This window comes from Ceratosolen solmsi, unplaced genomic scaffold (assembly GCF_000503995.2).
Source record: "Ceratosolen solmsi marchali unplaced genomic scaffold, CerSol_1.0 scaffold53, whole genome shotgun sequence".
NCBI lineage: Eukaryota > Metazoa > Arthropoda > Insecta > Hymenoptera > Agaonidae > Ceratosolen > Ceratosolen solmsi.
The window spans coordinates 1,994,665-2,018,548 of NW_011948441.1; the positions used below are offsets into that span (position 1 = coordinate 1,994,665).

Genomic DNA, 23,884 nt, shown 5'->3' on the forward strand with positions numbered 1-23,884 from the left:
TTTTTTTTTTTTTTTTTTTTTTTTTAATGTGGTAATAAAACGGTCCAAACACTGCATTATTTCTACTCATTGCAGCACATTTTACCGAATATCCCAATTTGCATTGTTATTTCATACGGACTATCTCCTATCTATTAGTGCGTTATTAACAGAGCATAGCCTTACATAGGTTATTAAACTATAGGCAGTCGGTAATTAAATACTATTAGAAAGTAGGCTCGACGAATGTAAATGTCATAAATATTACGTAAGTGTAGGATAATTAAAAAAATAAACAAAATGTGCACGAGTGCTGAATTAGCATTCGAGCGAAAGCATTAAAGCCACGTAATATCGCGATATCAGGATTATTATAGGACGTTTAATAAAAGCTTTTAATAGTTTTGTAAAATAAAGGCAGGTATTGTACAATTAAATCTATAATATTGTCCGCGGTCTTACGACAAAGGGGCAGTCACAATAATTTTCAGAAGCGAGCATTATTGCGTTTGGCTCGGACTTATTAACTTGATAACACAAAGTTCCGTGCAAGCGAGCGACTCGATGAGCTATTAAGATAAAAGGTCGAGTCGAGTATGGTATAAGGTACGACGAGCGGAGTTGCGCACATCGGTCGCACGATGTTTTTTTTTTAGCTCTCGAGGGAGTGGGAAAAATGGAGGATCAGCTTCCATGTTGGGGAGCAGGGGCTGTCGCCGCAGTAATCTGCTTTAATCGAAGCCGCCAGGGAAATCCGTTTTCTGGGGCGCTCTCGCATGCGCGCGGATGCTGGCTTAGGATTGGTCGGGGCGTGCGAGGGGCGCGCGTCGCGTCGATACGCGTGGGGTGCGAGCTCGTCTCGCCCTCCCACCCTCCCCCTCGCCCAACCGCCCAACCGCCCAACCCCCTCCCTCCTCCCGTACCGCCGCCCACCGAATCGCCGACCCACCTTGCTCTGTAATGGGATTTGTCAATTCGCGACCCCTCCCCGGGCGCTGGATCGAATAATACGAGCGCTCGCGGAGAAAAAAGCAGGGCCGGGGAGTGCGATGGAGGCCGCGATCGACTAGATAATGGACGCGACGAGGAATTGAGCGAAGCGGAGCCTGGAGCTTCCGGGTCCGAGGGCTCGGTGGAGGACTCAGGCGAAGAAGAATCGTCGTGGTCTTGTCAGGTCAGTGGATCGGGCTGCGGTCGCGTGTTCTGGCGGGCGCTCACCTTGACTCTGGTCGGCGCGGACGCCGTGGCCCAGGCAACGGAGCGCCGCCGTAGCCAAGGCAGCGCCGGCCGCGATCAATAGTCGACAAGGAGCGCGTGGAAGTGGAGGCATCATCCCGCGGCGATTATGCGGGATGGAGAAGGGGGTAGCGATGGCGGCGGTAATGACGGGTAGGGGGAGGGAGGTAGAGCGGACGCCCGGGGCGCTTATCGCGGCCGAGCCCCGTACAACGGGCATCGTTGAATATTCAATGTGCGCTATGGCGCATGTACTGCGACTGGAAGATGCGGTCGCGGGCTCTTACGTACGTAAGTGTCCAAGGCTCGGGGCCCAGGATCCGCGCCTCTGACATATCGGCGAAATTAATGGCCGTGATCCGCGCCGCAGCGACGGCGCAAGCGGTACAACCGCAGCGTCACTAATACTACTGCGGCTCTGCGAGGTGCGGGAGGGAGGGGAGTGAGGTTAGACGCTGCAGGAGAATGAGAAGGTGGTGGAAGAGGAGGTGGAGAAGAGGATGAGGTAGGAAGATGGAGGCTAATGCACGCGCCCTGTGAGCGTGGGATGCGCAGCCCTTGATATTAATGGCGATCGTAAAAGGGGAACCGAGCTAACGACCGAAAAAACTCACCCCCGTTCCCGCGGTGAATTAGGCAAACAGCTGAGAGCTTATTATAAAATCATTAGCCAAGTCGCGGCACCCGGAGTGTCTTCCGAGAACGCCCTTGTAGTGTTCTCGTAGTACCTTCGTAGTACCTTTGTAGTACCCACCCCCCTTGTAACCACCAATAAAATCCAATCGCAAGCCGCTTTACTCAAGCGGCTGAGAACGTTCTTCATATCTTACTACTCTTCCTCCACGTTCCGAAACCATTATGAGGATGATGTACTCGCCATGAGTCGAAACTCCTTTTTGCCGGGGTCAGCTTTTATTTCAATTTTACTCCCGCTTATTCTTATATGCTAATGCTCTTATTACAACTCAAGCCTCCTTCTATTCTTACTATCCCTTTCACATGAATAATTAATTTACTGTATTTCTACATCTCCTCGAGGTTGAATTGTATTCCAGTGGGGGGGGGGGGGAGAGAACTGTTCTTGGTTATTTTTTTGTCGAGAAAACGCTACTTTAGAAATCGCTTTAGGCTACTTTAGGACGCGCTTTTAATTTCTTATGAAAATTTATGAAACTAAGAATTTAAGATGTAAATACAGTATTTTATTACTCCTCTCTTCTATTTTCCATAATTTCATTCTAAACTAATAATTTTTTTTTTCTTTTTTTGTTCTTTTATAGAAAAATAATTGAGGATCTTTATAGACTCGTGGACGCTTTAACGAATTAACCAATTAACCCCTAAAGAAACGATGATGTTTTACGTATTCTTCAAAATTGCTATATCATTTAAAAGCCCAATTTATACGCTACAACATCGTGAAAATGAAGGATAACCGCTTTAATGTATCTACACTAAGTTACTAACTTTAAGAATTTTAGTGCAGGCTTCACAGTATTAAATTGAACAGATTATTTTGTTGTTAAAAATGCAATGATAATTTGATAAGCTTCTAAACTTCGTAAAGGTTTGTGCTTACTCGAATATCTGAGCGAGCTAAAAACATATTTAATAAATTATTAGAGCAAGTAAATTAACTTCCAAATGCGGACTTATCGCTTAATGCATGCATACATGTATTTTTGCATCGAAATTACTATATTAATATGCACGTGTAATAATGTTGCTTGTAATGTTGTAATAATGATGAAACTTTGGTCTGAATGTGTGAACGAAGAAGTCGAAGTTAACAATTAGGCACCAATAGGTATTTCTTGCAATATTTATTCATTGTTATTCTACTTGCTTATATTACGGTATTAAGCGCGAGGCTTAACCGATACTTTCATCCATTTTATTTTTCTATTGTTTTACTATTAGCAATTATCGTCTCAAAGTACCAAATAACAATAGGAAATAAGCACAAGCGTAAAGCACGGCGCCTCACTCGGCACTTCCCACCTCTTGGGCCTCTGAAAAATTGACAGCTACCGCGGTCGAGATCTCGATAAGCCGCTGATAGTGCTTTCATACATTTGGGAAGGGCGCACGCTTGGGCATTAATAATAGATAAATTGTTTTCTCAGACCGGCGGGCATTGTGTAATTGAGATAAAGCCACAACTGAACTTCAGCGCTTTTCCCACTGTGCGGCGTCGTCTCTCGCATGATGCAGCGCCATTAATCGTCTCGCGCCTGCATAACGTGGGGGTCAGGCGCATGCGCACTCAGACTAGACACCTTTCCCGTGGACGCGGCCGCGTCCTCGCTTTTTTCGCCCTTTTTCACCTGGAGCTCTGGGCCAAGGCGCGCTCGACTTTTAATCAGCCTGGATTTATCGATTATTATTTTCACGATGGGATATTTATGTCGGACAGCGAGAGCCCGAGGATTTATCGGGTGGAATCCAGGCCCTGGCCTACCGCGATATTTCGTCGATGAGTACGGGCCCCCTTCCCAGCCCCTTTCTTACTTACCTGCAGGAACATTTCACCGTCCAGGTGCTGGTGGTCGTAGGCGGCCAAAGCCGCTAGTTCTCGAGCTCGGTAGTGGGAGTCGTGGTGCGAGTTCTCCTCCTTGTCCTTGTGCATTACAACTGTAACAGGCAAAGCAGACATGGCATCGTCAGTACGTTGCCTCGAATCGTTTGCATTTTGACGGAACGATAAATGGTTTGCGCCGTCAAAAACCAACCCCCAATTGATATTAGACTAATGACTAATGTTTCGTATTTCTAAAATTCTACGTTCACTCGGCTTTGTATTTATATCATTCTACTCGCAACTAAGCTTTCTGTCCTTTGTACTGCAATATCATTACTATTTGATATTAATAAACTAGCATTAAATTGTTGACTCGATAAGTATGCGTATGAACGGTAGTTAATAGTTAAATCGAAAGTATTGTATGCTATCTACTGGCACTGCTTAAAGCTCAATAGAGAATTAGCAATTTTCAACTACTAGTTGCTTTTATTTGACAAAGTATCAAGCGCGTAATATAATAAAAAGCCGTCTCGATAATAAGTGGAAACTCCATTGAAGGAAACGAGCTTGCTAATAAGTGGGTTCGCGGAAATAATAAGTGATCGATGGCTCGTACATGGCATATCATTAATATTTAAAAAGTTGCTCGGCTACAATCCCATGCGGGTAACATTCTAATCAGCAATAACGCATTGTCATATCCATAGGAATCTCCTACAACTAGATCCTTGCTGAACGCATAGGTCGATTGGATTCTTCGACAATTGCCGACAGCATTGAGTCCGGTAGTGTGATTAGCGTGGGGATTCAGAGTTCTTGCTCGCATCGGTCTATCCAGTAGTATGACTCTAGATTATGATTCTGGAGCTCAGGTCCGAGCACCGCGTGTGGCAACTGTATTGCACCGACATTCGCCGAGCGTCGGCGGAAAAGAAAGTCGGAAAGTCGCGGGGTTCTTGATTAGAAAGTGGGAATAGAAGGAAACGCCGCACTCGCAGAAATATATAAAGTCAGGGCTAGATAAGGAATCTCGAGCAGCAACCACTCGCATTTTTGTTACATTTTCGTATGCATTCTAATGAAGGTATTAAAGTGGGGTCGGAGCCGTACGCAGGTGGTGCACGGAGGAAGTGTCACTCCTGGGTACGGGGGACGCAACGGCGCGTGAAAGCAAGGCGATGGCAGTGGTGGGTCACCGATATGCCCTCGATTGACCGCTACCACCTCTCCCCCTCGCCCCATCGTCCACCTAATTTCCCCTACGATATGGCTCATTTTCATGTTTTTTCAATTCGTTGGGGAATCGAGGGAGCAGGCACTTGGTCAGACGATCGCTACTGTAAAATTTTCGTTTCGATAAGTATTTCTGCGATTCTCGTGTTTACTCGATTATTATACGCCGGCTTCTTGATCAATCTCCTCGATCACATGCCCAATCACGTATATGTGCTGCTTCATTGTAGTGATAAGTGCATTATATCAGAGCGATACGTAGTACGACATGTACGACTATCGAAGTACTTAATTAGTGTTTGTCGGCCGAGGACGGGGAGGAGACATTGGAAATATTTGCACCAGAAGCGTGTAGAAAAGTGGACTGTTTTAAAAAACGCATACGAGTTCGATAGTATGGTCGGTCGTTAGGGGCAACGGAGTCGGATGCACGCAAATACGACGTGTCTCCGACTAAACGCCACTCGATATTTTTACCCGAATAATCAGCACTAGCTAATTTATCCTTTCAAGAAGGTTAAGGGCTCTTACTTTATTTCTGTACTCTTACTTAGTTTTTCTGTGTTTAATAACATATTTATTAGCGCATCTATAAAACGTTATTAAGCGACTACTTGTTAGCTGTCATCGCGAAATTATGGTAACGATGATAGAATGCGTATTATATACTATATTCTTTGTAATAAAAATGTAAAAATTAGCATATATATATATATATATATATATATATATATACAATAGCATGTTGCTTTATTTACGTATTTTACAACTAATGTATAAATAAATAATATTATTAATATTTATTGTAAAATCTGGCTACTATGTTTAAAATCCGGCTGTCGGCAGAAAATTGTCGGCAGTATGGAGTTATTGTCCGATAACCTACTTATATGATGTTGTTAATGCCGCTCAATTTAATGCTTATTTACTTAATATTAGCAATATACTTTAAGCTAGGATATAAACGTATTTCATTATTTTAAAAGCGGATACTTGTAGGAATAGCTTTATGTCGGTAGAGTGTCGTTAGGAATGCAGAAATTTTCTTTTGTAACGTAGAAAATAGCTTGGAAAAGCCTTAAGAAGATTATAAAATTAGCGGTATAAAATAATTGTCGTCATTTTATTAAAGCATAGTATCGGAATTTTGAAATCAAACGTCCACTTATTAACGTCTCTTGTAAGTTGGAGGTAATCGAATTAAGACCAAAGTCTCCTCGATGACTGTTCGTTGTGGCAATGCCAATGGTACGTAAAGAGCGCATAGTTAATGCGGAAACTTTGCGAGGAGGACATAGCGAGCGATTTCCTCGACCTTCCCTCAAAAAAAGTGCGGGCGTGGATGGCATCGGATAAGAATCGTCGGCGCGCCTTTGTATGCTGGGCGCAGTGGCTCGGGGCGTCGGGCACCTCTAAGTGAATGGTTAATTGAGCGATTATCAGCGAGCGCTTAATGCGATATCGAATCATGATTAATGGCCGGCACGCGCCGATCACCGAGGGCGCACGGAAATCCCCGAGTCATTCCGCCGCGAGGATAATCAATTTTTTATGCGGCAGAATCAAGCCACCGAGCCTTTGTATGCCTCCATTCGTGGCACGTCAATGGTAAATTAAAGCCGTCGCTGTTAGGAGCCATCAATCGGCACCCTCGACACCTATTAAAGAGTCCTTTGTGAAGATTGACGAGGTGCACGAACTCCATGTCCTTTGATTTGGGGTAGCGCGACTAAGGTGAAGCGCGATGATGTCGAGTGCTCTATTAGATGTCTTTTTAGCAGGTGTCCATATCGTCGTTCGAACGATTCCTTCAACATCACAGGAACGCGTGAGACTTTTTTTAAAGCAATTGTATGCAACGTGTGCAATTTTTTAGAGACCTGCGCGCGATTAAAGATGTGGAGAGGCCGCTGCTGGAGCTCCCTTGGCCCGCCCAAACCCTGTAACGGCGATATCAATCTACTTCGTGTTGTTTCAAGGCTGAAGGAGGAGGAGGAGGGAGGTCGAAGGGATAAGCCGCGTGCCATCAGTCACGGGTTTCCGATCCCGAGACTGCGCACGCGTTCTGCAATTATGCCTTGCCCCCACTCTCCTCTAGAGGATCGCAAGGATGCGAGAAGCGAAAGCCGTCGCGGCATCGCACCAGCTGTTCCTCAAACAATTTCCCCGCCTCCCTAGGAGCCGCTTTTCGAGCAACTCATTGCAAATCGCATTATCAGATGTAATTATAAATTGCTTGTCAAAGGCGCTAGTTGCTGAATTGAAAATACCAGCGATTGTTGAGAAGTCCCGAGAACGGCTTGGCTGTGCTTTCTTTTAGCCCACTAGCTATTTCGCTGTTAGAGTTACGTATGGCTAATATTATCTCTTTATTTGATAAGTTAGGGATACGTATAGCTAATATTATCTCTTTATTTGATAAGCAAATTTTATGATAATAACAATGTTATTTGATATTGGAAAGAAGAAAGGGGGAATAACTTGTTCATAAAATAAGTTACACGTGGGCATGCACACACATATCTAGGTGGTATTTCGTTTTGAAAGTAATTAATTCGAAGTAAGGTTGAAAAATTGATATCCCAATTAGATTGATTAATTTATTATATGATAATGATATTATGTGACAATGACGTTAAAATCTAATCGAAGCGAATTCTAAAAGATGCGCTATTATTTTTCGTGGATTACAAAAGATGGGAATATTCTTTGTATTTAAAAATTTGGATGAATTGTAATATCTTTAGTAGTATTTGAGTTACCAACAACTTGTGATTCTGCTTGTCTAGAAGGTGAGAGCGTGCTCGTGAAATCAGATTCACGGAATAAAGGGAAAGAATATATTGTTGACGAAGGAGACATGAATATATGTTGTTGAAAAGAGGCAGATCGAGGGGCAAATAAGCAAAAACGAGTCGTAGCTTTAGAGCTCAAGAACGTTTAATCAAATTAATGAAAGAGCGAACGCCTCGGCAAACATTGAAGACAAATTTTCGGTGTAAGTCAAGCGCGAGAGGGCGCTTTAACTAGAATGGATTACGTCGATTATTCGGGAGTGCTGCTGGTCTCGAAAGCCGAGAGGAGTAGAAAGAGGCGCAGGCAGAATTAAGGAGCCGCGGTCGCGGTTGGTGCCCGCGTGCGACAAATGGACTAATGGCTTTCGCTCCTGGCGAACAATGTCCGGGCATTTGTTAGTCGAAATAATTTTGCAGAGGTAAGGAAAGGCGGGAGCGAGAAAGGGTTGGGCAGATCGGTGGGCAATCTCGCGGCGGGAGGGGGGGGGGGGGTTGGAGAAGGAGCGAATAAATTGTCCGCTGAGAGTTTTTAACAAGTTTATATGCGCAGACCGTCTCGAGCTATTAATCTCGCAGTTAGTTTGTTAGTTAGCGGAGTCGGGACGATAAATAAGACGACGAGGCGAATTTTTTTAACGCACATGCGCTAATTGTTATTTACGAGGCGATATAAAGTATGGGCTGAGAGCATGAGGCGGCGGCTTTATTAAGCGATCAATGATAATGCAAGTTGTGATAGGTTTCGTGCCGGATGATAGCTGGAAGGTGACCAAATGGAAGGACAAGACAACCGGAGCACTGCTGTCTCGGTAATTAAAAAGGAATCGTCCGAAGATACTTGCCGGAGTCGTGAAACGACTCGGGAATAAGCCGCGATATAAGCCGCGCATTACATATCTGCGGGTGACTAATCCAGTTAAGGTCGCCGTGTACGGTGTTGTAGTATTATGCGCGTCCCGGGTATTGGGTTGCCTTTGTAAGAAATCTGCAGTGAATCTGACCTCACGACCCTCGTACCCCGACCGCCACTCGATTCTTCACACCTAGAGCACTTTTCTCGGCAAGGGATGAGCGGCTTCCAGGCGCTTATCGGATCAATAAACAGGTGGCCCTCCTTCCGCCTTCTAGCGCACTTGGTACGCTAATTTTCAGCGTTACTCAATTATACGCATATTGCCACATTTATGTGTGCTTTGAAGCCGACGAATTAAGAATTACGAACAAAGATAAATTAAGAATGCATTATTTTTTATTTTTAGCCTGCTTCAATGACACCGATGAGTATAATTAGCGCAGCTACAAAGAGCTCGAAGCGATTCGAGGGATTTCTTTTCTATGGAGTATATCGCACTCTTGCGCCCGATCGATCCTTTACAACGAAAATCAAGAACAATTCCCTCTAATTCAATGAAAAAAGCAGAGCACTTTCTTAAATAACATTTACGGATTACCGGCTTATAACCGTACAGTCGAGCTGGTGGTCCTTTATAACGGCCTTCTATGTACTTGCTTTACGCTAAAATGAATATGCAATTTTACATCTCTGTGATATAATTTAAAGTATTTTATTTCATCTTCTGTTGTCAATTTTCAAGCTTTCCGAAATTAGAATTTTCTTTATGGTCAAATAAATAAGCTTGACTGTTAATGGCTCAACAACGTCAGTCGCTTCTATTTAAACGTACGAATATCAATTATGTCAAGTCAAATTTACATTTATTAAAAGAAAAAAAATTACAATACTCCTTACTGCAATACCAATATTCCAGTATAAAACAGACCTTCGATTAATCTATAATTTATTTAAACAACAATGCTCTCCAATACTTAACAAAATTCTTATACTAACACGATAAATCAATATGTACTTGATTCAAAAAGGTCCTTCGCATTTACCGAAAGAATGATTAATGCCTTAATAAGATAGTACGTAGCGAAGGAATATTTGATTTATTTCATAATAACTTCATTGATTAATTCGTTATATTTTCATCGTTATAATCGAAATGTGTCGACGATACGAAGGGCAGGGACAAATAAAAACTTGGTCTGGTATAATACCATTATAGCATCGCACGTGCCTTTTAACGTGATTTCATTACCGAATCTAAAACTTTTGTACTTAATCATAGAAGCAATGAAGTCAGGCCCTCGATAATCGTAGGGCTCCTTTAGTGTTGAATCAAAAAAGCAAAATCGAAACTCAATCGCGGAACCTAAAAGCATGGAGTGGAGAGAAGTCCGGAAGATTGGGCCCAATGCTCGTCGTCACGGGGATGGAGGACCTCGCATGGGTATCGATTAAAAGACGAGATGGGTGGTAGCGAGGACTCGAGTCCGGCAATAGGGGGCGCCTATCCATCAAAGTCGCGAGTGCCGCGGGCCTCGACGATTACTTCCGATCGATAAAGCGGCACGGACGAAAATCGGAGGAACATAATTGGGAGCGCCAGCGAAAGGCCAATGCAGCGGTGTATGGATCCCGACTGCCCCTCTGCTCCGTTATTGTGTATGCTAATGCCTAGGAGGTCGGCCTCCGATATCCCAGTCAGATAAACAAAGCAATTATACGGAAAGGGTGGGATCGGTACCAGCGCGTACGTCGCCGCCTTCGCCAAATGGAATTAATGTCAGTGGCGGTCTACGCACGCACGCGCGCCTTGCGCTTCGCGACGCGAGATCACGGCGTCTTGATTATGGCGGGGGTGGTCGCTGAGCCCCAGCCAAGAATCTGAATTTCGTGGGTGGGAGGACGCGCATGCGCTACCAAACCCCAACCCCTAGCTAATTCATTTATTAAAACTCACTGCCAATTTAACCTCTGCCATAATACTTTTAATTCTTCTCTCCGTCCCGACGGCCACTCTCTCTCTCTCTCTCTTTTCTCATATATATATATATATATATATATATATGTATATATAATAATGCAATATATCTTTATTATTCACAGACGAGGTTTTCCTACACTTAAAAACAGGCTTCATATATATAAATTTATTTATTGCTTCTGCATATATCAAGAATTTTATTTTCCGCATCTGTCTCTCGCTCTTATTCTTCATGAATGCTCGCCACGATCTTCTCTCTCTCTCTCTCTCTCTCTCTCTCTCTCTCTCTCTCCCTCTCTATTATTATTATTATTATTTTCTCTCGTTATTTTTCTTTTTACTTTTTCGAGTAACTAAGTAAACTTTATTTATTCATGAGTCAGATTTGATATTGCCTGTCATAAATTACTCTGTCTTAGATGTATCCGATTTACAAAAACTAAATCTTTTTCGCAATTATTTTCATAACTCCCCTTTGTACAGTTATATGCCATAGTACTTACGATGTAGCTATACTTTAATTGTCAGAATTTTACATATGCCTCGCTGCAATAACCTCGTGTAAATTTCTACTTGCATTCGTCTTATTGGCCACTCGTATCTAATTTTTGGTAGTCTATTTCCTTTCCACTGACAGTATATTATTCTTTTCCAAGTATTCGAATTTGCATGGCATTCCATAATTGGAGCTGCTATTCGTGCTGCAAAATCATTTAATTCCTTGTATGAAATAATATGCAAGAACTTGTCGGGAATATGGACCTTCTTTGCTAAATTTTTTTTCACGGCAATTTTATCCCGAAAAAGGTAGAATTCCGCACAACTGACATCCATTCCGGTCTAGAAAATTTAAATTTACAAACACTGACATTTTCTTAGACCTTTTATTCTGCAAGATAATAATTCATCGTCTAGTTATGATGAATCGTTTTTGAAAAATTAGAAAATCATAATACATGTACTCTTATGAAATGCCAATACATATTATAATAATACTAGAATATGAAAACCCCTACTAACAATAAATGCACGAATTAAGCATGTCGACGAAATTACCAATTCTAGATTTAACAAGAAATAAAAATTTTAAATTATTTAATGAAACCATTCTGTCATATTGTCTAGACCCTTATCTAATATTGTGATATAGGAATGAACCACTGTAATCCCTCTTTTACCTGTGAAAATTACATGAATTACACAATAGTAATGATGGAAATGTGTAAACTCGTCAGTATAAGAAATTAGAAAAAATGACAGTTTTAGAATCGGAATTACGTTGCCGAGGTAAAAGCGACCATAATGTGGCTGATGCAAGGGCAGCTTATAAGCATCGATGAAGCCGCTCTTAGATATCAATTCCTTTCGCCGCGGACTGGCACTTAATTGCAAGGAATGGGATATTGATCGTGTTGCTGCACTCGTATGATAAGTAGGAGGAAAATAGAGTAGCTCTGGCCGGACTAGCAAAGAATTGAGTTAGGCGAACAAGGGCAAACAGCTCCAGCTGATTTACAGGGGTTGCCGGCTACGGGGGTGGTCACAGTACGTACGATTCTGACCAGGTGCGCTGCGCGCCTTCAGATTATTTACAGCTAATCATTTTACACGCCTATTGCCGGGCCGCCGCTGCCGCCGCCGCCGCCGCCAGTGAAATATCGCGGGAGCGGCGAACCCAAATTCTAATCGTTTTCTTGGAACTGCTTTACCAGGCAAGCCAACTCTTATCGGCCTGAGGGGCCTTCGGCCCGATGCGGACGACGATTGTTCACATTCAGAACGCAGCAGCTCTGCTCTCGCATTTATTTTGAGAGGGTCGCGCGCCAGGAGGAGAAAGAGAAGAAGGAGGAGAAGGAGGAGGAGGAGACCTCCGGATCCGACAACCTAGAAAGTGGCTCATCTCTCTCGCGCGCGGCTGCCCGTAAAAGGAAAAAGAAAAATGAAAAAAAAAGGGATACCAGTCGGCCGAAATTTCAAACAATCAGCGGGGAGCGACGAAGTCCCCGAATGTATCGAAGAAGAAATAAGAACGCTCATCGTCGAATGTCGCTCGTCTTCGTGCATATTGAGAGCGTGTTTGCGTGGGTGGGTAAATACGTCGGCGTAACTCGGCAGCGGTCGAGAACGAGGGACGCGAGGAGGTGTGTGCGGGATGGACGGCCAGGTACGCGGCCAGCGCGATGGGATGGGGCAGGGAGTAGCCTGAGTGGAATTATTAGAGTCGCGTAGTACTACCCGAGTCCATTTATTCGACTGGGAAGGAAGCAATCGTCGGAGGGTAGGTCGGAGGCAAAACCGGACCAGGTGGTGGTGGGTGTGGGCACGATGCGATCGAGTCGAACCATATGCCGCGAGGTGACGAAGGAGAGCTCCGAAGGGGGTCGGCTGGGGTTACCAAGGCTAATTAATTCCCGGGGCCTTTGTTATAACGGGGTGCCCTTTTAGTCTTGACGGCGCGCACGCGCACCTGGATCCGCCTCGCCTACGCCCTTTTCTACAGACGATCGTTGGAGGAAAAGTAAAAGCTTCGTTGCTCTGCTTAAACGAGCGGCGATCAACTCAATAACCGATCTCTGGAGCAACAGGCATCCCGCCATCCGCAGCTTTTCGGGAAGGAAAATCCGCAAGGACAAAAAAAACAAAACAAAAAAAAAACGGTCATGCATGGGCGCAGCACGCGATCGCGACGCTAAGAGCAATTAATTAACGAGCGATTTTGTAACGCGCTGTGGATAATCGAATTTTTACGATCGTCACGAGCAGTTCTCTCAGCTGTTCTTAGATCTCCCGTGGAAATTCCGAATACTCGTGGATGTGAGGATCGCACGAGCATTCTATTCCATGATACATTACAAAATAGACTAACGTTAGCAAACGCCTTGGCATTTTTAGTGGCATTAGCATTTTAACATGACTAAATACGTCACTAGGAGATACTAAAGTCACCGTCAAGTATATATAACCATACATAAGACATATAATAATATATTATAGTATATATAACAACATAAGAGGTATTATGATTTTCAGCAGATTAATATTTTCGTAATGGGAATTAAGTAACCATCAAGGAGCAGTCGATCGTGATATGTAAGAGAAGCACTCGGAAATAATTTTATCATTCTTGTATAAATGGTCGAACAATGACTTCATTTAAATTCTCCCCGTCTGCAACTATTTTCCACTATCTCAAACGTAATGCACTATACGAAGTTGATATTACAGTGTTTACACAACAAATCAGTGAAAAGGAAGACTGACAATCTTGCCCAAAATAAAATTGAAATATTAATCTCAATTAATGATTTGCGTAAAAAGTAAAAAAATCGTATAACGTGGTATAAAAATAGTACGGCCCGGGCGCGAGTGAAGTATTATGAAGGAAGGAGGGAGGTGGCTAGTGTAATTAAAATAAAAGAAAAGAAAAGAATGAAGGGGGAAAAGATAGCGTCGATTGTTAGTGAAACACACCTTTCGTCAGGTACATAATTTTACAAGATAACATACTTCATCCGCGAGCGCGCGCACCGCCGTTTTTTCCCAAGAGAGCTGAAAGCTCGTCAAAATTATAGTCAATACTAATAAGCATAAGAGGCAGATAAAAGCTAATCGGAATAACATTAGGTGTACACGAAGCGCCGCAATTACTTGGAATCGGCGTAATACTTCGCACGTCGTGGACGATAAAGTATGTGGAACGGTAAATTGGAAAAAAAGGCCGGGGCGCGCGGAAGTTCCGGGGAGCAGCGGAGGTGATTGCGTCGATACGCGGGGGCCGCATTGCTTATGCGGCGCTTGCCGATACGCTTTGATTATCACTACGATAACGTGGCAGATACGTATTTATATGCATAAGAAATCTGATTAGTACGAGCCGCTCTTAACTTCTTTATTAGCGCGCGTTATATGTACATATTCTTGTCGTTACCGTGGCTGCCTCGCTCACGCATGTGCGCCCGAGTGTCTTTTTAGGGCTTGCCGCGTGTATCCCCAGCGCGGGCTTACTGCCATCTCTTTTCAGCTTCATCATTATCCAACTCGACTATCTGTAAAACATTTATAATGCCTTTTATAAACGATACGCAGTCGCTTTATCTTAGCCGCGCCTATCTGACTGACGACCTATACCCGTGAAAGCCTTTATATTCTCTAAAATTCTAACGAACGCTTATATATTCTTGATTCTACGCACTGGTGAAATGCTAACCTTTAGATTTATGAAATTAATGATGAGAAAAGAAACTGGCGTGTAAGTGGTCGAAGAATATCATTCGTTCACCACGTCACCAAATTTTCCGGCGAAACATTTTATTTCCCACGTTTTTCTAAACTGCTTTTGAACAATTACTATACCAAAATACATAAAACGCTCAAAAGGGAATTAATAATCATCCCATTCAGACAGTTAACTGAATTAGTTTGCTCCATAACGAGTCCAACAATATAATTATCCTCCAAAGGGAATAGCTTTCAAATTTAATTAAACAAGGTGACTCATCGCTCCTTAATTTAATATTTCAATGCATAGTTTTGCAACTATTTGAACGACTGTTAAATTATTTTTATAGTTCTTTTTAGATTATATAAAAAGTATTAAAACATATATGTTTGAAAAGGCATGCTGATAAAATTCAAGACTACTTTAAAATTAATAATAACAAATTTTATCTTAACTCTTATTTAGAATATAAAAGTTATGAATATTTATACGTCATATGGCAATTTGAAATTGAAATTTTATAAAAAAATTAAAACAAAATTATGTATGAATTTATTTGTTAGTTAAATGTAATAGTTAAGTAAATAAAACAAAATTTATATAATAGAAGTGGGGGGGGGGGCGATTTGAAAAGGACTTTTTAATACGGAACGTCGCTATCGGATCACCTAAAGATACATAAAATTGATTCTGAAAAAGCATATACAAGTATATATTGTCAGAGCTAACATTATGTACCTTGAAATTATAAGTTATAAGTTGTAAGCACGTTATTGAAATGAAGAAAGTTTGAAGGCCCTAATAAAGCATTGAATATAGAATATTTACATAAATCCCGCCAAGCAAGTAAAATTTTCGATTCGGTACTTCAATCAATATGTAAGGACAAATAAACTGAACTATGACAGATTGTCCCGAAAATCAACAAAAAGTGAGAAAACTTTAGGAGGGCGCGGCGTATGGGTAATAGCGAGACAGGCGCGAACAAGCTTGCGTGCTTTTAAAGCTTTGGCGAGGTGCCGAGATCCTATAACGTGTGTCCACAAGAAGGGAATTTAATAATAAGCAGCCCAATTATGCGCGGCGTTCGCTGTAACGGCACGCCCGGCATTTCAATCAGCTGTAGAGTAGCAGCTGAAAGACTACGACGCGTCGCCTTCGAGGCGAAAAATTACAGCGATGTGCTCTCCGGAATAGAAATCGCCAATTTATCCGCGCCCAATTACATACTCGCAATCCTTTCCACACTTTTTGTACTTAGCTAAACAAATTGCTCGCACGTTTTAACGGCTGCTTCTTATATTGACTGATGATCCATTCGTATGTTACAGTTGACTATTATATCTGCTTTATTCGAAATAGTCAAGTAAGGGATGTCGATTTAATGTTTAATCCTTCACACTTTGTACTAGATTTTTCCATCTATCGAACTTCTAATTAAAATTGATATTCGCAAGAGTCCATTGTTTTTCTCCATTATAGTTTTTACTATTATATATTTACTATACTGCTATTATGTAATTCATTAAATTCAATCGCGAGTATCTTAATAGAATATGTATTACATGTTTTAATTATGTAAGAAAAAAAAAACAGGAAAACCGTAATTTATTTCGCAGAAATTTATTTCCTTACAAAAAGCTATACTATAGCAATTACTTCCGATAAAAAAGTATTTAATTACAGGTAGTAAATATTTTTATAATGTTAACCAAATTAATTATTATAGTATATATATATATATATATATATATATATATATATATATACATATATTAATACATTGAATCATTTGATATTTACTGGTAAATAAGCTTTTGAACGATTTTGATTTTACATACATTTATAAAGACATATAGATGTAAATGAAATAAGTGCAATATTTTTGGATTTATGAAAAGTGTTTAATGTTATGAAAACAAATATTGCTACTTCAATATAAATAATCGTTCACTGACAATTACTATCATAACGATTAAAAAATCTGTCAAACTACATTTATCAATGACTTATGAAATTACCGAAGAAAGAATTTTGAAAAAAAAAATAATCATCTTATAAATTTAAATCTATATTTTCGGCCTTTACAAACTCCTGGCATAATATACATATAAACTTACAGAGGAAAGAGCTTTCGATAATGCAGATTTCATATCAATATATATCAATTTCATATCAGATTCAAGCAGATTTCATATAAATATGCGAATTTCATAGCAATATGCTTGTGTGTATGCGGATATAGGGATATGCGATATCAAATTAACCATTACCACAAGTAATGAGGAGTTAATAATGAGCATTATGCTTGAATGTTTAATAAATTATTTAATGAATATTGATAATTCTGTTAATAAGCCTCTTACTCCTCGGGTAAATAGACCTCCCGATGATTGTTAGATGTTGACTTAATCACTGTGCGTGTGACAATATTTATTAACTGCCGAGTTATATTTGAGGCATACACGATCGTCACTAGGTGCTCCAATTTGTTTACAACTGTGCAGATTTGACTTTCCTTTTCATAAAGTATGCCTAGCATAAAAGGGCACAAATATAAGAACGAATGGTCGGGGTATCCATTACAGGTAAAAATTTTGGACACGCGGAGGAAATAGTATATACAGCTGTGGGTTGTTAGATTACGATTTATCAACGATTGTGGAAACGATACGCGTGTGTTTCAAGAACAGCGGTCTCATATGTGGACGGTACTGCTGACGTATCAAGGATATAGATAACCGAGTGCGATGATCGATAGCTGTTTGCAGATGGGAAATGGAATAGGGTGCGAATTATATCGACAAATCACTCGTAACCTAACAGTGGGGACGCGCTAGTGTCAATAGGAAGTTGGCGTGGGCGCGCACCTGAACTAAGGTGCGAAAAGAAAAGCTTGGAAAAAGAAGTCTCGGAGCGAGGCCCCAGTCGCGGTTAATTGCCTCCGGGTCCCCGGTGCACCTCGAACTCGAGATCGGCTATCGCTTCCCCCGGGGAAAATCAGCGCGCATCGCCGCGGCTCTAATTAATTGCTGGCGTAAGAGAGCGAGCCCTTTCCCAATAACGGTCGCGGAGGTGAAAGCCTCGGGATTGCTCGTGAGGAGGGAGCCAAGAGATCTCGAGCCCCGACAATGAATACCTATTAAAGCGGTGTGAACAATGCGGTCGAACGCTGTCGCTGCCTCGGGACCGTTGCCACCGTGCGCTCACGTGTCGAGAGGATGCGGCGGCGTCGATGGCGTTGGACCAGTGGGTAAGAAATAAGAGTGTGTGAGATGGAGGGGGGGGGGTGATGGCGATAGTTGTGGTGGTGGTGACGAAGGCGGCTGCGGTGGTGGTGGTGGTGGTGATGCGAAGGTGCTTCGGGCCGTGATATACGACGCGAGATGCACGATAGTCGCGGACACAGCAGCCGGGACCGCATCCACGGGCGTGACTCTGGACCCTCAGAGGGGGGACGAACACGTACTCACGGATGTCCGAGTTCACTTCGGGGAAGTCGTTGCTCGCTTTCCTCTGGAAAATCCGAGAGCGAGTTCCCGAAGAGGCTGCGCGTAACGAGCCTGAGCTTGCGTGGGACTCCTCGGTCTCACGCGACATTTGCCGGGAATGGGGGAATAGTGGTAAAAAGGGGGGAAACCGTGTGACTCGCGCTTACCTTGGAAGTAGCTCTTGGTACGGAGGTAACTGACGCTGAGCCTGAGGATGCTGAGCCGGTCGAGCTTACTCAGGATGTTCTGCTCGAAGGGTAGCAGTGAGGCCAGGGTGTCGAGTTCTGCGTTCAGCCGCTCCCGATGCCGCTTGCTCGGGTTTGACTTGGTCACGCCGTCCTTCTGTGGTGGCTTCAGGCTGCAACATAAGAGACAGAGAGTCCGTCAAAACAACAGGCGAGCACGTTACGAATGCACGATAAGTAGCTTGCTCGTGGGCGCGTGTCTGCGAGTACGAGAGAAATAGCACGAGAGAAAGTTAGGGCGATTGAGGGAGGAAGGGCGATAGGCAGCGGCTAATGGATTTTGTGTCATCCGATAATTAATAGAGTTCTCTGGGCGCTCGTACATCACGCTTTCTAACCCCTAAGCATTTTAATTAAAGTCAGTATTTTTATAGCTCGGCTTTATACGCCTCTCCTTTCCAATCACATCTTACGCGCTTCTCGCAAGTTTAGTTTAGCCCAAGAATAGGTTGTAGCGTTGTTCAAATTGAAATTGACAAGTCGATAAGTTTGCTTCATGAAAAATTGAAGGGATCTATTGCAAGGGTCAGCTTCTCTCGTAATACTAATACAGCCCATTCGGCCAGAGTATACTAAAACGTAGTAGTTCTTGGTCGATTATTGGGTTGGTTGACAGGTATATGGCTAAGATATAATGGATCACACGCGCACGCTTTCTGGTCGGCTTGACTTTTCCGGAAGGAGCAGCAGCAGGGGAACGCGCCGAGACCGCCAGGTGATATCTTATAATATATATATATATATATATATATATATATATATATATGTGTGCGTGCGTGTGTGCATGTCTCCTCTCTCTCTCTCTCTCTCTCTCTCTAGCTCATTCGCTCACTCATTCATTCCATCACTTCTCTCGGACAGACAGAGCTCTCGACGATCCCTATCGACGCTCTCGAGCGTGAACCGCGCTGCTGCTACCTCTGAATCATCATCGTAGGCTGACGCCATAAGAGGAATTGCCGAGAGTATGGATTATTAGTATGTATTTCTGGTGACAGGGAAATGGGTCCCACCTTCGCACTCAACTACAATGAATAAAATATATAGGAATCGCCGATGCCGAGTTTTTAAAATACGTTTCGTACTTCATCTAAGGGGGTACACTCCCACGTGCACCAAAGAGACTTGTTCGAGGCCGCGGTGTACCCCCCCCCCCCGCTTTTCTCTCTCCCTCCCCCCCTCACCTCCTCTTCCTCCTAGATCTATTTCTCTTTGTCCTCAGTCTCCTATCTCAGTTTGAAATTAAAGCGACTTTATCGTTACTAAGAAACTTCTGTCTTACGAGAAAATCTATATGCCAGATGGCTTACTTTAATTGGCTGATTAAAATGAATATTTCCTTACTAGTATATATAAGGCCTATGAATTACTATTATTTGTGCCTTAAAATTAAACAGTACTTTGATACTTTCGTTTCTCTCTGTCGAACAAACTATTAAACTAGACATTTATTTATTATTTCTGTAAAACTCTCTTTCCGCATACTTTTCTTTTTTCTTTTCTCTTTTTTTTACCGTACTCTGCTCGTAAAAATTCATTAACTATGCTCGTCGTTCAGCGCGCTAACCGTCATTTATCATATATAAATATTTTAGAAACGAAATATGCATACATACTTTCGTGTCTTTATCTACGTTTGTACTTTTTAAATTGTTAATGAAGTTATTGCAGAAGTTATTATTCTACCGAATGGTGACAGGATGCTTTATATTTACGTAAAATTAATACTGCAAGATGAAAGTATCTAAAAAATATATGTTTTCACATATAAAATAATAAATATACAACAATTTGTAACAAATTACCATTGAGAAATGGTTCGCCCAATTTTGCTTGCGTTCCTTACAAAATAGATGCTTTCTAAAAGAAATATTAACAAGTATTATTTTTTTAAAAAGTTAACGAATGGTCGTTTGTTAAAAGTTTAATGATAAAAAGAAGGCAAATACGTTAGTTACAAATTTTCATCCCGTACTTCATACATATATATACAGCAATATATCGTCAAGAGAGATGTAAACAGATAATCAACTAAATACGTAATGATGAATTCCTACAAAATCTTAAAAATAGTGTTGCAAAAGTATAACTGCACACAAAAACAACCATCCTCTCTCTCTCTCTCTCTCTCTCTCTCTCTCTTGAGAATTCGATGCAATTTAATATTTTATATGAAAATGCTCTCGATCCTTTATTCATAGAGTATATAATTTTTTTGTAAAAATTGAAAGATTGAAATTCACGAGAATATAAATTAATACATTCAACATATTATTATAAAGGTATTATTAGATATTTCAAATTGTTCATATGTAGTAAAAATCCGTTGTCAAATAAGATTCAATTGGTGTAATTTCAATTTATTCCTGTTGGCTGACAATACGAACAAGGCACTTTCCAATAACTCAATTATTTACTATCCATTCAGAGTAATTGGGTATTCGAGCATGAATGAAATAAATTAATTAAAATATTCCTGATAGTTTTCGATATCTGAAGTTATTTCAAAGCAAGCGTCACGCGTATTGGAGTACTTGTGATCTATTTTGCAGAATTTGTGTCGGGGCTCGGTCGAACACCCTCTTGAATGAAAAATTGCCGGGAGCCGCCATTTTGTAAAAGCGTACACTTGGTCACCTTCGGCGTCTTTACTGTGATTACTCTATGTATTCCGCCACTGGTCGAAAGGAAGGAAGAAGTCAGGAGGAAGGAAGGCGCGAAGACGGGAAGGAAGTAAGGGCGCACGCGCCGCACGAATCACTATGGATTTTCGCCCGAGTCCCGCAGCAGATTCCTAACACCCGAGTCCGATTCCTCGGTGAAAATCACCTCCCGCCACTCCCTTCGCGATTTTTTTGGCGGCGGCAATTGCACGAGTGATACGTAGTCTCTCAATAGAAATCTCGACTTTCTAGCAATCGATTTCTCGGCTTTCCGCGACTCACGTACCACTGCGTTATTATAAATGAACGTTTGCTCGCATTCACAAATATGATTTTAATTCGAACAAGGATGGACGCATCTGGATAATCAGGAGCGGCGGACAATATCGGCTAGGAATGAAGAAAACATGAAATACATAGATGTTAAGAGAAGCCAAACTAATGAAATTACTAAATTAAGAAAGGACATTTGTTTCTTTATGCAGGCTCCTGGGACATAATTAATCTTGGATGGACGATGATAATTAATGCAGGACGATGATGTGCCTTGGCGCATGCGTGCACGTAAATTTATGCGTTGCTCCTGTTAGTAATAGTCGTTGCTGCCGCCGTGGCGTCAATCAAAACTTCAAGCTTATTTCATTCGATAATTGAATTGTTTTGTGCGTAGCCGAGAAAAAGCGCTAGGATATAGCACGCTTTCCTTTCCCGGCGCCTCTTATTCATTGCGCGAACTCATCACGCCGAGCAATAAAACGTCATGCGCCACATGTAGCGCGTAACCGTCGGATAATGACGAGCGCTTACGCCCATATACACTGTTGCTATATAAGAGCACGATTTTCCAGCGACTTCCAGCGGGGCTGAAATATACGCTTTTTAGTGTTTCAGAATTTTAAGAATTGCAGAAAGATATTGAAATGCTAGGGTTGAATAACCAGTTGGTGCTTCCAATGTAATGAGTCTCATTAACATGTTCAAATTGCTTACATCCCCCTCTAAATCTCTAAATATCTTGGCCCGTCTTTTAGGGAAAATTGACACTTTAGAACATTTTGTATACACCCATACCAGTTTCATTATGAATAATTACGGCAATTCACCTCTTTGCATATTAAGAAAAACAGTTCATACCTTGAATGTAATCCATGAAATGTTAATTTGCAAAAAAAATCGAAAATTCATCGAAGCTAATTATAATAAGTGTTTTTGTATTTTTCTTTTTGTTTTTATTTAAAAAATTATTATACATTAATTTTCATGTGTGCTTGAATTCCCATGGCTACTACTTAAGCTACTTATTTTTATTAAACGGAATATTTTCATTAGGCTCAAATCACTTTTATAAGTCTCGAAACGACATATTTCTCTGGTGTTAAAAAAAATTATTCTCTACGTCTCGTTATTTTCGCTGTTGCACGATTATCGAAATGGAGTCTTAATACAAATTATAAAAGAATGCGGTGGTACATATTATTGGCGAAATGCTAATTAATTTATACTGCATTATTGCGCAATCATCGAATTAGTTACGGATATACCAATTATTGCGTAGAAATACAAGTTTTGGTAATTAGTGTAAAAAGATCCAAGTCATGTTTTAAAGAACATTTTAATGTAAATGCACATTTTAATGATTTTCGATGCACCTGCCACTCTTATAATTAAATATGTTCTCAATATGTTACATTACATTGTATTTTCATAGTTGCGCTATCCAACGAATGAATTCACTGTTTCTCACCGTCTACTTACGCAAGTTAAAGTGTAATTATAACGTTCTTAAACTTCTATCATATCCATATGAATAAGAATGAACCATTCATTAATTTAGTAAAGATATCCTCAGCGATATCTGCTCTTTATATGCATTGTTAATAGATTTTTAAGAAATACTCTAATGAAAAGATATTAGATTTGCGAACTAATAAATAAGACAACATTATCAGCGTACGATAAAGACACAATTCCAAGACCCAGTACAGCTATAGGGATTCCCAGAGAAAACTTCGGAACGTTCAGTCGAACGAACGACCAATGGTCTTAACGCGTGTTGTATCTCCCATCACAGTGTGAATAAATATTCAGCCATCTAAATGTTCGCCTACCACATTCGGAATCGATGTAAGATGAGCCACTGGCGAAGGCAAAATAGCAAAAAGGCTAAAAAGCGAATGTTGGCCATCCACTTATTAGGAGAAAATATAGTAATTTTTGGAAGGCCACTTCTCCGCGGTGTAGAATTGTTGGGGTGAGGGAGCCAATAGGCTCCCGGACGCACACCAAGTCAGAATAAATTCGAGCGGGGACGAGTGGCTTCGATACAAATGACCGGCTCGCGGACGAATTAATGATACGTGATGTCGCTCGGGCGGATGAAAAACCGCTAATTTGCGAGGGGAAGAGTGAGGGGTTGGGGCGTCAGATGGGCAATTGCGGCCATGGTGGAATATACAACTAGGTGCCCTGGAGCGAGGGCTCGGCGCAAGTCCTCGTCAAACAAAGTGGGACCTGATCGAGCTTGCGAATTAAATTGGAATTAGGCGGAGCCTTGAGGCGACGTTTGAAAGCTCATTATCTGGTAAGCGCGGGACCTCGGATCCTCTCCCACGATCCGGCGACTCTTTTTCTGGAGATCTGATAGACTATTTTGAAATTCGTTTTCTTC

The 23,884-nt window shown here is 41.6% G+C and overlaps 1 protein-coding gene across 1 annotated transcript in view; it reads right to left on the reverse strand.

The window, feature by feature from the left end:
• ss (aryl hydrocarbon receptor spineless) overlaps positions 1–23,884 on the reverse strand; it is a 64,613-nt gene that overhangs the window by 18,139 nt on the left and 22,590 nt on the right. Inside the window, exons 2-3 of the mRNA XM_011503947.1 lie at positions 18,476–18,666; positions 3,731–3,849 (exon numbers count right to left, since the gene is read on the reverse strand). Coding sequence (XP_011502249.1) covers positions 3,731–3,849; positions 18,476–18,666 — 310 coding nt within the window. The remainder of the gene's footprint in view (positions 1–3,730; positions 3,850–18,475; positions 18,667–23,884) is intronic.